This window comes from Rana temporaria, chromosome 4 (genome assembly GCF_905171775.1).
Source record: "Rana temporaria chromosome 4, aRanTem1.1, whole genome shotgun sequence".
NCBI classification, from domain to species: domain Eukaryota; kingdom Metazoa; phylum Chordata; class Amphibia; order Anura; family Ranidae; genus Rana; species Rana temporaria.
The window spans coordinates 357,889,222-357,906,557 of NC_053492.1; the positions used below are offsets into that span (position 1 = coordinate 357,889,222).

The 17,336-nt window shown below is 41.5% G+C and overlaps 1 protein-coding gene across 1 annotated transcript in view; it reads left to right on the top strand.

Annotated features, from left to right (window-relative positions):
* The window catches only part of GRM1 (glutamate metabotropic receptor 1), a 442,426-nt gene that overhangs the window by 187,984 nt on the left and 237,106 nt on the right, over window positions 1-17,336 (top strand). The window contains exon 2 of the mRNA XM_040350871.1: window positions 2,874-3,123. Coding sequence (XP_040206805.1) covers window positions 2,874-3,123 — 250 coding nt within the window. The remainder of the gene's footprint in view (window positions 1-2,873; window positions 3,124-17,336) is intronic.

Here is a 17,336-nt window from a genome sequence, read left to right on the forward strand (position 1 = left end):
GTAGTGTGCAAATTGTTACTGACATTTTTTTTATTTACATACTACTTCATATAACACTGTTTTAATATACCAACAAAATTAATTTAACCACTTAAGCCCCGGACCATTTTGTTGCTAAATGACTGGGCCACTTTTTGCAATTTGGCACTGCTTTGCTTAACTGACAACGTACGACGTGGCTCTAAAAGCAAAATTGACTTATTTGTTTCCCCACAAATAGAGATTTCTTTTGGTGGTATTTGATCACCTCTGCGGTTTTTATTTTTTGCGCTCAGTGATTTTTATCATGACTGCGACATTATGGCAGACACATCGGACACTTTTGACACATTTTTGGGACCATTGTCATTTTTACAGCGATCAGTGCTATAAAAATGCACTGATTACTGTAAAAATTACACTGGCAGTGAAGAGGTTAACCACTAGGTGGGGGTGTAGATTTTAAGTGTGCCCTAGTGAGTGTTTCTTACTGTAGGGGGGATGGGCTGTGTGTGACATGAGAATGATCTCCTCTTCGATTACACAGAGCTGATATCAGTGTTATTGTCACTAGGCAGAGCGGGGAGATGCTTGTTTACATTAGCATCTCCCCGCTCTATCTCTCCGTGAGATGATCGTGGGTATCCCCGCGGCGATCAAGTCCACGGGACCCACGGTTGGGTTTATGGAGCTTGCGGCGCGCACGTGCACGTCCTTCTGCCCAGGAGTGCCATTGTGTCGAGGTATATGTGCGTGCGGCGGTCGGGAAGCGGTTAATATACACCCTTACTCTATGCTGCAATGAATGCCATATTATGAGGCAGAGTAAACAGTTGAATGAAAGTAACAGGGCAGCTGTTACAAGGAAGCTGAAGGACAAGACTGACAACCAAACTTCCAATGCAGTGCCAGGATTACATTGAAAAAGAGTCCACAGTAGAGTGTATTTTTCGCCCTTACATTGAGCACTTCCTATACTGTTAACCAAGCCTCCTTCTTAATCCAATGTTTCTATGGCAACCCTGCTTTCCTGCTTATAGCCGACTTGTTTAATTTTATAGTATTTACTTGTGCCGATTATCTAGTGTTTGCCTATGTTGGTCTGATCAGCATCAGCTGATAAAGCTGCAGTAATTCAGTCCAATGCCCAGGTTTACACTCCATGTGATGTCACATGGTCACATAGGGTGTAGGAGGAAGCCCTGAGTGATTATGCAGGCTTGTGGGATTTCAATGTTGTGCTGTAGAAAGTCCTGATAACAGACAGACAAGCAAACAGAGTGTGCCGTAAATCAGGGGAGATCTGGGCATGCTCCAGTGACGTCATTCTAAAGAACAAAAAGGATAACAACAATACTAAGCAAGTTAGGACATATCTACAAGCAGTGTTCATTGGGGTTTTTATGCTGATTTACATAGGATAAAGTTGTGGGTGAGGGTTTACAACCACTTTAATAGCACATTATGGCAGGCTTACCCTCCATCCCTGCGCTGTCACCGCTGCCAGCGATTCCATCTTCACTCCAGGTTCATGCCCCCTTGCTGTTTGAATAGCCAGCCTGGGCTGATGTCACTCCCATGCATGCACATAGGAGTCATCATCACGGCACAGCACTCAGTGTTCGCTGAATGCAGAGCATCACTGCGCATGTGCAGTGACATCATCAGCTATAGTCGATGTGAATATCTCTTAAATGGTGAACATTTAGATGTTCACTGTTCATACAGGTAGGGCTTACTATAAGCTTACCTGTAGGTACAAATTGTAAATAAGAATTTACTACGACTTTAAAGAATTTTTTTTAGTCTTGCCTCCCCCAAACAGCCTATGACTAGACAGTAAATATGAATGCAGCACACTAAAGAAGTTATCTCTCTGTCACTCTGGGCCAGATTCACAAAAGAGATACGACGGCGTATCTCCTGATACGCCGTCGTATCTCTGTGATCCGCCCGTCCTAACTATGCGGCTGATTCATAGAATCAGTTACGCATAGATAGCCCTAAGATCCGACAGGTGTAATTGACTTTCACCGTCGGATCCTAGGATGCAATTCTAGGCCGGCCGCTAGGTGGCGAGGCCATTGCGGTCGGCGTAGAATATGCAAATGACTAGTTACGGCGATTCACGAACGTCCGTGATGCTCGTCGATCTACATTTACGTCGTTTCCGTCGAGATACGCATCGTAAAATTAGGGCTACCTCCTAGGTGTTCTAAGCAATGTTAAGAATGGCCGTCGTTTCCGCGTCGAAATTTTAAATTTCACGTCGTTTGCGTAAGTCGTCCATGAATGGCGCTGGACGCCATTTACGTTAACGCCGAAACTAATGACGTCCTTGCGACGTCATTTAGCGCAGAGCACGTCGGGTAATTTACCCGACGGAGCATGCGCAGTACGCTTGGCGCGGGAACGCGCCTAATTTAAATGGTGCCCGCCCCATTTGAATTAGGCGGGCTTGCGCCGAGCGGATTTACATTACACCGCCGCAAGTTTACAGGTAAGAGCTTTGTGAATCAGGCACTTACGCTGTAAACCTGCGGCGGTGTAACGTAAATGGGATACATTACGCTGCCGAGGAGTAACGTAATTGTACCTGAATCTGGCCCTCTGTGCTCTTCTGTTATCAGGATGCTCTTCTTTTAGCATGCACTTTTGCTGCTCCTCCCTCTCTGTGTGACCAGGGCTGTACTTGTTGCAAGAGGCTTAAACCAAGAGAAAGTCTGGTACTTACACTCCTTGCCTCTTGGATAAATTATGTCTAATAACATATCAAATGATACAGCGCGTTCTTTTATATTTACCCAGAGTTCCTCATTAAACTGCAAAACATTACAATGAACATGCTGGTGTAACTGCCACAATACTAAAATAAGGTCTATGCTTTTTTTAAGGAAACTATGGAGAAAGTGGAATGGAAGCCTTTAAGGAACTAGCCGCACAAGAAGGCCTGTGCATAGCGCATCACGATAAAATCTATAGCAATGCTGGAGAGAAAGGCTTTGATCGGCTACTTAGTAAACTTCGGGAGAGACTACCAAAAGCAAGAGTGGTGGTTTGTTTTTGCGAAGGAATGACAGTAAGAGGGCTGCTGATGGCTATGAAACGTAAAGCTGTACTTGGTGAATTTCTGCTTATTGGAAGGTAGGATTTTAATTCTTTAAGCTTTATGTGCATATAGTTCTGTGAACTGTTCTCCTTCATTAAAAGATAATTACTTTGTATTACTTCTTGGCATGAAAATGTTGCCATGTTAGATAACTGTGCATAGGACATTAATATTGATGTGTATACATATTTATGAGACTAGAAGAATGTGTCTATTTGAAATTATAATATACTTATAGAAACTTTGTCACAAAAAAAAAAAACATATTATGACAATACTTACTATAAAATACGGCCGCTTGACTAGTGACTGGGAAAAAAACATGGGAATCAATCTCACCTTCACTGAGATCCCTTCATTGGTTGCCAGTAAAAGACAGAATCACTTTCAAGGCACTCTGCCTAATACATAAGTGTATTCAAGGAAACGCCCCCCAATATCTATGCGAAAAAATAAAAGCCCATAACCCCAATCGCATTCTGCGATCCACCAATCAAAACCTCCTCCAGATACCCAAGGCCAGATACAAGTCCAAAGGAGATCGAAGATTTGCAGTCCAGGGACCTCGCCTGTGGAATGCACTACCAACCACCATCCGACTGGAGTCGGACCACTTGGCCTTCAGGAGAAAGATTAAAACCCATCTCTTCTGAGGTCAAGGGGTTCCTTACCCATGAAATGGATACAGCGCCCAGAGGCGATTCAGTTCGCATGTGTTGCGCTTTACAAGTCTCTCTCTCTCTCTCTCTCTCTCTCTCTCTCTCTCTCTCTCTCTCACTATTCCCACAATAGGTTACTCCAATTCTTATACTCTTGTATAGACAGTAGCATTTTCTGAGCATAATGGATGCCTGTATCTCCCTGCTGCACACTGTGATTCCACCCACCAGCTGCCACCTCAGAGCTTCATAGACACAGTTATACTATATAGCGCCCAATAGGTGGAACCACAGATACAGCCACACCTGAACATTTAAGATGCTGATGTTTCTATCACTGCCTGTTAAGCCACGTACACACAACCATTTTTCATGTCATGGAAAAAAACACAGTTTTTCTCGACGTGATTCCTCTCAAGCCTGCCTTGCATACACATGATCGTGATAAAAATGCTTGAGCAAAGTGTGGTGATGAACAACACGTACGACGGCACTATAAAGGGGAAGTTCCATTCGAATGGCGCCACCCCTTGGGCTGATTATGCTAATTTCCTGTCTCATAACTTGCTTCTGAACATGCGCTTTTTTTTCCCCGTCGTTGAAGCGTACACACGACACACGTTTTTTCACGACGAGAAAAATGACGACGTGAAAAACGACAAGAAAAACAGAGCATGTTCTAAATTTTTAATGTCCATTTTTCTCGTCAAGAAAAATGCTCTGGAGCCTACACACGTTTTTAATGAGCAATTTAAAAAATTTAATTTTTCTCGTCATGAAAAACGGTCGTGTGTCTAGCCCCGTACACACGTCCGAGGAACTCGACGTGCCAAACACATCGAGTTCCTCATCAAGCGGGCCGACTTTCCTCATTGAACAATGAGGAAACAGAGAACATGTTCTCTATTTGGCCCGACAAGTTCCTCGTCGGCTTCCTCGCTGAAAAGTGTACACACGACCGAGTTTCTCGGCAGAATCCAGCTCCGATCGAGTTTCTGGCTGAATTCTGCCGAGAAACTCGGTCGTGTGTACGGGGCCTAAGCGGCATTACTCTTTAAGGGAACAAATATTGGAGTCACTGGTGGTGGGTTATTTTCATTGTTTACTACTTTGCCAGAAAGTATTTGAGAACTCCCTATTTCTATTAAATCTGTTGGTCTGATTTATAAATGATAGTCTTTGCTACAGAGTCCAGTTTTTCACAATTGTCCTACAAAGATCTTTTCTAGATTATATTTCCATCTCTCCTTCCTGATACCTCCTAGCATAGCCCTTTAGAACAAAAAGATGTATTGGACAGCCGCACTCCGAACCAACGTAGCTTTATTAGTAAAAGATAGAAACAAGCACTACAAGCCACAGCAATGAAAACCAGGACAGCTGACATGTTTCACACTACACTTGGGGGCAGATTCACATACATTTAGATAGGCGCAGCGTATCAGAGATACGCTACGCCGCTGTAACTTACTTTTTCATTCTTTGAATCCACAAAGAATTTGCGCCGTAAGTTATGGCGGCATAGTGTATCTCTCGGCGCGTAATTCAAATCGGCGGGTAGGGGGCGTGATTCATTTAAATGAAGCGCGTCCCCGCGCCGAATGAACTGCACATGCTCCGTTTCGAAATTTCCCGCCGTGCATTGCGCGAAATGACGTCGCAACAACGTAATTTTTTTAACTTAGACGTGAATTACGTCCATCCCTATTCACGGACGACTTATGCAAAAAAAAAAAAAATCAAATTTCGACGCGGGAACGACGGCCATACTTAACATGGCAAGTCTATCTATACGCCGCAAAATAGTAGCTTTAACTATCCGCCGGAAAAATCCGACTAGAGACGACGTAAGAGAATGCGACGGCCACGCGTACGTTCGTGGATCGTCGGAAAAAGCTAATTTGCATACTCGACGCGGAAAATGACGCGAACTCCACCCAGCGGACGCCGAAGTATTGCATCTACGATCCGAAGGCGCGACCGGAAATGTACGATTGTGGCGTCATACAGTTTTGCTGCTCCGTCGAATCTTCTTTGAACATTCGACAGACACCATAAGCCTTCAATGACAGATTCAACCTTAATTCATTCAGATTTTTGAACGAATGCAATTTCTAACAAAAACGAAATAAATAAAAACAAATTTCGGGAGTAACTAAATTAATTTATTTTCAGACGAAAACGAAATTCCGAAACAAAATATTTCAGTGTGCACATGTCTACACCACTACTCCACTGTAGTAGTGGTGTGCTTGCGTCCACGATTTCCAACTTCCAGGGGCATTGGACAGATAAAGTATATGCATAATTACATTGGTCCAAGTTGGACCAATGTAACTATGTATAAGATATTCACACTTGGAATTTATCCTTAAAGTTAAAATGGATGCCCTAAAATAGTATATATATTTGGCACTCATAGTGTTTTGGGTTCAGATGTTGAAATTAGTAAATGAATCCTGTATAATCATACAGAATAGTAATAATTTGGGGTTGACTTACTAAAAGAATATTGGCTGTTTATTTAGCAGAGTGAATGTCCTATTTAAAAAGTGTGTGTGATCACTTTGCAAACTGAATTTTATAAAAGGTGAACCTGTGCTCACTTTAAATAACCAATCACATATAAGTTAAACAGGATTTTTGCAAGAACATGATTGGTTTCTTAATGTGGGACTTTACCCATAACAACTTGATAAAAAAGAATTGCCTCCAGTATTGCTCCTATTTCTTCTTGCTGGAGGCTGCCATTTTGCTGAAGCCCAGAGCCCCTGAACAGCAATACATCATAAAGCAGAACTAAAGCAGTCAATGTAATGTTTTTTTAAAGAACAGTATCACACACAACACTTTTTCCTATCTCTGGTGTTGGAATGTCTTTCTGTGTTAGGAATCTTATTTTCAGGATCTAGAACAGCAAAGTGGACTTGTTTTTCTTACTTCTTATATTACCATTTTTATTGTTCTTTTAGACATGCATGCTGAGTAAATGTACTGTGAAACTAGTAAGGTTAAATAGTTGAATGTTCATTGAAGAAATAATGTGCAAAGATCGTTCATATGAAACAACCTTTTTACAAAAATGTCACTGGCAAATTGCTCCTTAGAACTGGAATTGTTTGAGACAATTTCCATTTGGTGAATAATTTTTGCTCATGTCTGTTTCCATCTTAAAATGCCCCAGTGTGCAGCCTATGTACATTAAAATGTTTACAACATTTAACAAGCACCAATTTTTTTTAAAAACAAACTCTAATACACACGACCGTTTTTCGGGTTGTAAAAAATTACGTTTTTTTAATGTCATTAAAAACGACCGTGTGTGGACTCCAGAGCATTTTTCACGACGTAAAAAATGGGCATTAAAAATTTAGAACATGCTCAAATTTTTCATGTCGTTTTTAACGTTGATATTTTTAACGTCGTAAAAAATGGTCGTGTGTGGGCTTTAACGACGTGAAAAAAACGCACATGCTCAGAAGCAAGTTATGAGACGGGAGCGCTCTTTCTGGTAAAACTAGCGTTCATAATGGAGATAGCACATTCATCACGCTGTAACAGACTGAAAAGCGTGAATCGTCTTTTACTAACACAAAATCAAGCAAAAGCAGCCCCAAAGGTGGCTCCATCCGCTTTATAGTGCCGTCGTACGTGTTGTACGTCACCGCGCTTTGCTAGAGTATTTTTTTTTTCACGATCGTGTGTAGGCAAGGCCGGTTTAACAATAATGGGGTTGAAAAAAAAATTGTTTTTCTAGACCATTGAAAATTTTATTTTTTACATTCCGAAAAACGGTCGTGTGTACGCTGCATTACTGTTCTCTGTAGATGCAGACACCATGATCAATTCATCCTCGCAGATCACAACAGAAAATCTGAATTTTTGGGGGGTTTTAGTCAGTTTCTAACAGCTTGCAGATCTTTTTATTTGTCTAGGCCATTTCATGTGTCCCTCGCACCCAGGACTTTTTTCAACCAGGACGTGGCAGAACTCTGTTCTGTCACTTCCGACTCTCTCCCTCCACCCTACCACTGTGTTTACAAGGATAGTTTCTTCTCAATAGCTCTCTCAGATCCCTGCCTGCCCTGCACTCATAGCAGGGACAAGGGAGGTGCAGGTGCAGTGTTGGATAGGGTATCAACCTGTGAAAGAGAGCTGAACCATGCACACTGTGCATAGCACACCCCAAACCCTGCACTCTGTATGTAGGGTACTCCTTAACCCTGCACTCTGTACACAGCGCAATCCTGAACTCTGCACACTGTATGTAGCACACCCTTGAACGCTGCACATTATGCACTCCTGGTATTTATTGCCCTTTAAAGATCTTCCCAATGTTAATGCAATTTGACCACCCACCATTTGGGAGCATGGTTGAGTTCCTCCACTCATTCCCTGGTAAAAAAAAAAGCCCTAGATACATTTATATAGTCTTACAGATACAATTGGTCCTTTGGAGACAACCATAATCCATATGCTGCCCGCTATGATTTTAATGCCCCTGTTGTGAATTTTAAAGATAAGTTTCTCCAGAGTTTCTGCAGCTACAGAGATCAATTTTTATTAAATCATTTACTGCTTATTAAGAATATGTAAATATGTTAATGTCTATAGCCTAGGCCATGGGTCTCCGAACATTTTAAACATAGGGCCAATTGAGTGTCCTTTAGACTTTAGGGGGCTGGACTGTGGTTCCAATGTTAGTGGGAGGAATAGTGACCCACCATTTGTTTCAGTGGGAGTAACTGAGCCTCATAATTGGTGTCAGTGGGAGGAATTGTGCCCCATCATTGGTGTCATTGGGCTCATTGTGGGTGTCATTGGGAGAAATTGTGCCTTATTGTTGCTGTCATTGTGAGGAATAGTGTCCCTTCATTGATGTCAACGTGGGGAATTATGCCCCATTGTTGGTATCAGTGGATGAAATAGTGCCCCAAGGGCTGGATGAAAGCAAGCAAAGGGTCGCAGTTTGGAGACCATTGGCCAAGGAGCTCTTCAAGACAATCTATTTTAAACCTTTGTTCACACTATCCTTGCACGGTTTGTGTACTTGTTACCTTTTGTGAGTGCGTTTTGTGAATGACTGCTCTTTTCGACAGGAAATATTGTTACAATTTTTGGAAAAACATATTTTCTGAGTCTGGTGAATGCTGTCTAATGTCTATGTTAGCCTTACTACCTAATTAGAGTTTTTTGCCTGACGCGAACAAAAATCATAATAAGTTTGTATCTGTTATATACTTATGAATAAGAACAATATAGGAAATAATATATGGATTGTGCTGATCACTTTTACTATTCTGCTGTGTGTTTTATGCCATGACATTGTATGCTGCAGAACAATTGAATCACTAGGGAAATGAATAACTGCACAGCAGTTCTTGCCTGTAATATTAATCAAAAACTACAATGCAAAAAAAAAATAAAAAATGTTTTGTGCATATTTGTAAAAGTACACAAAGTATATTAGCATAGTGCTAAAAGTAACCAATAACAAGTGAAAATTATTATGATGATAAAACCAAAACAAGCTGATGTAGAAAATCAAATGCAAACTCAAATGGATATATCACAGTTTAAATGGCATGGAAATATAGAAATTTGCTAGATGAAAGAGTCCAAGGTAATGGTTGGTAAAAAATAAAATCATATAAAAACATTCAATGCATTTTAGGTGCAACACCATGCTCCCTTTTACCCTCCGTCATCGCCTTTGTTTGATGTTTTACTATGTATATCATTTGTATCTTTTAAGCTTCTCTAATTCAGTCGAGGCAACTGAAGTTCATATGCAAAGTTTGTTGTGTGAGGTAGTAGAATTTGTGTTATATACTCATCTAGACATAACTTTTTCTATCATGACAGTGAGCTCTATTCATCCATTCAAATCCTAAGTAACACTGGAGGAGCTGCAGACTTCCACAGCAGAGACTGGAGTATCTGTTCATAGGACGACAATAAGCTGTAAAAAAAATTTAGGCATTTACTAAAAAACAATTCTAAAATACGGCATGTGGTATTTTTCCGAAATATAGTATTTATCTCATGAAACCATGCAGTATTTTAACTCATGCAATATCCAGTGGGATGGATAGAGTAGAGAACAATTAGAATCCCTGTTAGTTTATATTGCTAACAAAGAGGTAAGATGGTTTAAACCATAGAAAAATGGCAGCTTATAAATTAGTGAGGTAAAACTAGTGTTCGTTATGGAGATAGCACATTCATCACGCTGTAACAGACAGAAATGCGCAAAACGTATTTTACTAACACAAATCAGCTAAAGCAGCCCCAAGGGTGGCGCCATAGGATTTGACCTTCCCCTTTATAGTGCCGTTGTACGTGGTTTACTTGACCGCGTTCTGACACGATCGTTTTTTTAACCGATGGTGTGTAGGCGCGACTGACCATCAGTCAGCTTCATCGGTTAACCGATGAAAATGGTCCATCAGACCGTTTTCATCGGATGGACCGATCGTGTGTACAGGGCATAACCCTCCATTTTATAAGAGTGAAAAAACTTTCTGGGCTGTCCCTGTATATAAACCACCTATTACTCAACTCTATATACTATAGGAAGCAGCTAGCACTACTATGCATCCAACCACCTGTACAACTTGCAATAAATATATATAGTCAAATGAGGAAAATGTAAATGGGTAATAAAAAACACTTTTAGACCATGCAAACCACCTATTACTCAAATCTATATGCTATAGGAAGCAGCAAGCACCACTGTGCATCCAACCACCTGTACAACTTGCAATAAATATATACGGTATATAGTCAAATGAGGTAAATGTAAATGGTTAATAGAATACATTTTTAGCAAAGAAGCAGTATTACAACCCATGGATAAAGGATGCTTCACACCCCTGATAATACTTGAAGAAAAGGAAATTTACCCCTAGGGATTTGTGTTTCAGCACGGTATAAATAATGTACAAGTAGGTAAAAAAGTATAAATTTATTGATAGGGTATCAAAAAAGAGCCCCTAGACAAAAAAGGGAACTCAGGATATGAGCTTTGATAAAATCAATCTATAAACAGAAAAGCAAAGAAATACATCACAACATGGTAACAATGATAATTCAAATTTGAACAGTACTATATGCATATAAGCACTATGTGCGAAAAAATCCCCTACACGTTTCGACATTCGTAGTAGCGGTCTTCTTCAGGGAGCCATGTTTTTACGCAGACATAGGTTCTATGAAGAAAATATAGGCAGATAAATCAAAAAGTAAACAACAAACATAATCATAAAGCGGACCTGTCCATCCCAACATAAGGATAAAAGTGGGGGTGCATGGTCTCCTCCATAACAATATAATAAACAATGATGTACAAAAATCGAAATGCCACTCACCAAGACACATATCAAAAAACAGATCGGGATCAGACACCGAGTCACACCATCGAGAGCAATCCTGGGTAGATGGGAAGGCAGAAGAAAATAGGAACAGGCCCCGGGGTCAGATGGAGAAATAACTCCAGGGCAGAAACCAAGAGGCCAAATCACTATTGGGCCTACGAAAGGTCACACATGTGTGTCGGGACCTGCACCACAGGATGGAACACAGGGGAGGCAGGGCAAGGGAGAGGAGGCGGGAGGCTGAAGAAAGGGGGAAGGGCGGCCACAGAACGGGGCAGGGCAAACCCGCCCAGGCGGGAGAAACCAAGTCCAACCTACCAGGGCCAAGCGTGACCCAGCACGCAGGGCAGGCGGGGGTGGGCGTGGTCGGGACAAGTCGAATGCCACCCTCCTCAAGACAGGACAGGAAACCCTAAAAAGAAAATATGAAACTAATAATAATATTTGAACAGGTGGTAATCAATGCAATTGTTAAGTATATAACAAAGTAAACTAGCACCTACACACATACACGCAATGATCATGCATGCATGTATGTGTGTGTGTGCGCATATATATCTATTTAGGACAGTCTACAAGGTACATAGAAGAGGAGAAAAGAGGAAGAAAAAAAAATACATTTTTAGACTATGCCTCCCTTTGAGTAGCATCTAATTGATAACTGACACTACATTTTTGATGACCTTTGAATGTCTCTATTCTGTTTGAAATTCAAAGCATTAAATCTGTCGAAATTACGTTAATTTCATTCTCGCATTTAATATCCTGTAAAAAGCCTACCAATTTGCTTTTACCAGCTGCAGAAAAAGTGCTTTTTGTCTGAAAATGACTATACGTTTGGATGATTAGACCTTTTTTTTTACAGGTGGTTACATTGCTTATCTGTGATATTAGTGGCCGAATAATCAATTTTATGCAGCATGTTAAACAGTCCCAATGGTAGCTGGTAACTGAAAAGTAATGATTTAAAAGCATAAAATATTAATATGATTAGGGATCATTGTACATTTATTTTTCATGAGCTGTTATTTTTCCTGGGCTGCGTTTGGGTGACTACATGTAATTTAAATTGTAATTACATATACAATCAGTGATTTTAGCACAGAATAAGAATAACAGTCTGCGTAAATGTATTGGCCATCAAAAGCAGAACATGATAAAGCAACAAGTAAATCTTTATCTTATATGAAGAACAAAAAAAAAGGACAACATATGACTCTACCAACATTCTGTGTTTTATATATATATATATATATATATATATATATATATATATATATATATATATATATATATATATATATATATATATATATATATATATATATATATATATATATATATATATATATATATATATATATATATATATATATATATATATATATATATATATAGATATATCTATATCTATAGATATAGAAATCTATAGATATATCTACCGGTATTTCTATAGATATAGATATCTACATATAGATATCAATATCTATATCTATAGATATCTATATGTATATCAGACTAAATAAGCCTATTTCGGAACCTTTCTATCACTTTAATTTGATGCAAGCCTTACAATGTACCTTTCATGACAGTCTTGTCAGATAGCAGATAGTGTTCTTATGGCTGGCTCATGGTGGTCACATGGCTTGCTTATCACAATCACTTGACTGGCTTCTGGTAGACACATAGCTGCCAGCTTGCATGGCTGTCAGATTGCAGTCACATGGCTAACTGATGGCAGTCATATGATTGGCTTATCACAAACTTATGGCTGGCTTACAGCAGTCACATAACAGTTTTTTTGGATTCACATGACTGGCTCATGGCGCTCGCATGATTGGTTCATGGCAGTCACATTATTGGTGTATGACAGTCACATGGCTGGCTTATGGCAGTTATATGATTGACTAATGTCAATCATGTGACTGGCTCATGGCATTAATGGTTCTAGCTCATGACAGTCACCAGGGCCACTGATAAGACAATACAGCTAGCCCTCCTGTACAGGGCCCGAGCCAAAGCAGTTCAAAAGGGGTCCCGGGTACCTGCGGGAGAGGAGAGCCGGCTGTACTGCCTGTGGAACACCCGACAGTGCTGTCAGCTTTCTCCCTGTGGCTACTCTGCAGATGATCAATTCTAAATACTTGCCAGTAGTTCCTTCATTTAGCAAGCTGTCCCATGCTGGCTTTGTTTTTGGGCTGTCCCAATTTTGGAGCAGCAGGGACAGCTGCAGGGTCTCTCTCTGCCTTTGCAATGAAAGCTTTACACTGCCGGATCCTGAAACTCTTCTTCCCCTGTGATCAGCACTGTTATCTCTTGCAAGTAATCGAAGAGGGAAGAAGTTTTCTACCTGCTCCACCTCCTCCCTTAGTCCTAAACTCTGCTCTGCCGACCTCCACACTGTGCTCTGTGTTCGCCGTAAATCTATATGCCAACCCTGAGACTCCATTTACAATGCATTTTCCTGCTCACATTTTTTTTAGCTTGTTTTTCCACACATAGGGCAGCCCATTCACTTAAATGGGCGGCCTTAGATTTGACAAATGCACCATAGAAGCTCTAGTCCTTTTTCATACATGCAGCTTTGCAAGTTTGCCACATGACAAAACGCTTCAAACTTTTTTTGGGGTGCTATTAACATTTAATGGAACCACAAGTGCTATGCGAGTTTGCAGTGCATTTTTAAAAATGCATGAAAAGCGTGCGCTTCCCATGCACTTTGCCACACATTCAGGAGATGCAGAGTGTGAATGCGGCCTAAGGACTCTTTCACATGGGTTGCCATGGATTTACCGTTGTACCTGGCTGTGCACCCAAATCCTAACAATATGGTCAGACAGGGTTGTATACATGCTGTGGGTGCAATATTTTACTACGCAGCTGCAACATTTTTAACGCAGGCTGCAGAGTTTGAAAGGCAGCACCACCTTTCAAACTCCCCGTTGAGTTCAATGGGGCCGCTCTGCAACTGCAAGCCAAACACTTGGCTCATAGTCTCGCAAGGTAAAATTACCATTTAGCATTTTTAAACAGTATAACAAAGGGTGTCAGGGGGGCGGTAGCAAGGGTATCATTTCTGCCATGGCTGCAAAGCAGCATTGCAACCATGGCATTTTAGTAAAATGTAATTTGATATTTTCGGGGGGCTTTGTCAAGTTCGCTGTATGGGGCCCTGTGATTTCTAACAGCAGCCCTGAAAGTCACGTGACTACAGTAGGCCATGGCAGGCACATAGGAGTCACCTGATGCACTTATAGGTCTGGTTCACACCTTGTTAGTTTGATTTTGATTCATTTCTGCAATGCTTTTTGTTGTATGTGTTTTGCACCTTTGCACATGCATTTTTCCACGCATTTTTTTAGGCAGTTCACTTTTATCTTTTACTTCTTGACCAATTTGTTGTTGGGCAGATCAAAAAACACAAAAAAAACATAAAAAATGCACTACAAGACACAGTTCTATTTATTTTTGCATTATTAAGCCTGGTCCACACCTATGCATTTTTAGTCCTTTTTGCATTTTACAGATTTTCACTACAGTCCATTTAACATGGTTTCCCATGGAACACGTTCTGTAGTGCAAATCTGCAAAATTCAAAAATAACTAAAAATGCATAGGTTTGAATCAGGCCTTAAGGGAATAGTGAAGTAGAAGAATAGATAACACCTGACCTGATTTATTAAGGTCATTCATCTCTGGTGAGCTTGTCTTTTGAGCTTGGATGTGGTGCACAGTATGGTTTGAAGTGTTTTTCTTCCAAAAATGAAATGTAAGAGTATGTTTTGTGTTGAAAGAGTTATTTTCCAAGAGCAATACAAAGGAGTCTCAAAGTACTTTCATTTGTGGTTGAAAGACATTTCAGTGAAGATACTGTAGATTTGATTTATTTTATATGGTCATGATTCTAAGAAAACTATATTTTGTTACATGTTATATTTTGTGAATAAAAATTAGCGATTAGTAAGTGTGCTTGTTAAAATATATGCTTCAAATGGAATCTTAAAGTAGCTGCAGCTGTTACAGACACCCTTCACACACTGCGTTTGGCTGCGATTTTGTTACCTGCGGTTTTGTGCGAATAGAATTGAATGCGTCCAGGTGCGATCTGGCGCAGCTATCGGCACCTAACCGCAGGTAATCGCAGCGCACTGTGTCATCTGCGTTTGGTATGAATCTTGAGGGGGAACTCCACGCCAAATTTCAAATAAGAAACCGGCATGGGTTTCCCCTCCAAGAGCATACCAGGCCCTTGGGTCTGCTATGGATTTTAAGGGGAACCCCCGTACGCCGAAAAAACAGCGCGGGGTGCCCCCAAAATCCATACCAGACCCTTATCCGAGCACCCAGCCCGGCCGGTCAGGAAAGGGGGTGGGGACGAGCAAGCGCCCCCCTCCTTAACCGTACTAGGCCGCATGCCCCCAACATGGGGGGGTAGGTGCTTTGGGGCCGGGGGCGCTCTGCGGCCCCCCCACCCCAAAGCACCTTGTCCCCATGTTGATGAGGACAGGGCCTCTTCCCGACAACCCTGGCCGTTGGTTGTCGGGGTCTGCGGGCGGGGAGCTTATCGAAATCCGGGAGCCCCTTTAACCACTTAAGTACCGCACATAGTCCACAGAGGGGATCTCCCATCCCGGGTGGACATCATATGACGTCCTGGACTTTGTGCGGTGATTTCTGAATGATGCCTGCAGCTAGAGGCATCATTCAGATATCATTGTTTGCCGGCGGCGATCCTGCACACCATTAGAATGATCATAACGGCGGTTCCGCCACTTGATCGTTCTTATAGGCAGCGGGAGGGGACACCCTTCCCCTCCCGCCGCCATCCGGTGCTTCTCCGGGCTCTCCCGTGCCATCGGGGGCCCGGAGAAAGAATCGCCCAGCGCCGGATAGGAAGCATAGAGATGACTGGTGACCAGATGGTCACCAGTCATCTCTATGACCATTGGAGGCCCGGGCGCGATGTGATGACGTCACGCCCGGGTACCCGTAAGTAAACAAAGCCGCAATTGCGGCTAGTAAGCATGAGATCGGTGAATTTTTTTTCACAATCTCAGCCTGGAGGAGAGATGTGGGGTCTTATTGACCCTGCATCTCTCCTTAAAGGGGACCTGTCTCACACTATTCCTATTACAAGGGATGTTTACATTCCTTGTAATAGGAATAAAAGTGATAAAAAAAATTAAAAAATGTGTAAAAAAATTATAAATAAGTAAAAAAAAAAAAAAAGTAAAACGCCCCTGTCCCTGGTAGCTCACACCCAGAAGCGAAAGCACACGTAAGTCCTGCCCACGTATGTAAACGCCATTTGAACCACATATGTGAGGTATCGTGGCATGCATTAGAGCGTGTGCAACAATTCTAGCACTAGACCTTCTCTGTAACTCTAAACTGGTAACCTGTAAAAATTTTCAAAGCGTCGCCTATGGAGATTTTTAAGTAACAAATTTTGGCGCCATTCCATGAGTGTGCGCAATTTTAAAGCGTGACAGGTTAGGTATCTATTTACTTGGCGTAACCTCATCTTTTATATTTTACAAAAAAATTGGGCTAACTTTACTGTTTTTTTTTTTAAATTAATGAAACAATTTTTTTCCAAAAAAAAGGCGTTTGAAAAATTATTGCACAAATACTGTGCAAGATAAAAAGTTGCAATGACCGCCATTTTATATATATAGGGTGTCTGCTAAAAAAAACATATATAATGTTTGGGGGTTCTGAGTAATTTTCTAGCAAAAGAATGATGATTTGTACATGTAGGAGAGAAGTGCCAGAATAGGCCCGGTATGGAGGTGGGTATAAAAGCCCTGTATTGAAGGGGTTAATAAGGGGGCCCCCAGATCTAGGCCCCCCCACCCTAGATGAATGAGTAGGGGTACATCGTACCCCTACCCATTCACCTGGAGGAAAAAAAATCACCCCACACAGTTTTTAAAGTAATTTATTAGTCAGTTCCGGTGGTCTTCTTCCAACTTCTCCGCTCTTTCGAGGGGCGTTCTGCCGGGGCCACCGCTTTCTTCTTTAAGCTCTTTTACAAGCGGGGGCCCCGATCTTCACCGCTGCCTTCTCTGTTCGCTTCTGCTGGGGGGAGCAGGTCTTCACCGTCATCTTGTTCTGTTCTGCCGGGTCCCCCACTTTCTTCTTTAAGCTCTTTTACAAGCGGCGGCCCTGGTCTTCTGTCGTCTTCTCCGCTCTTCTCCTTTTTCCTTCTGC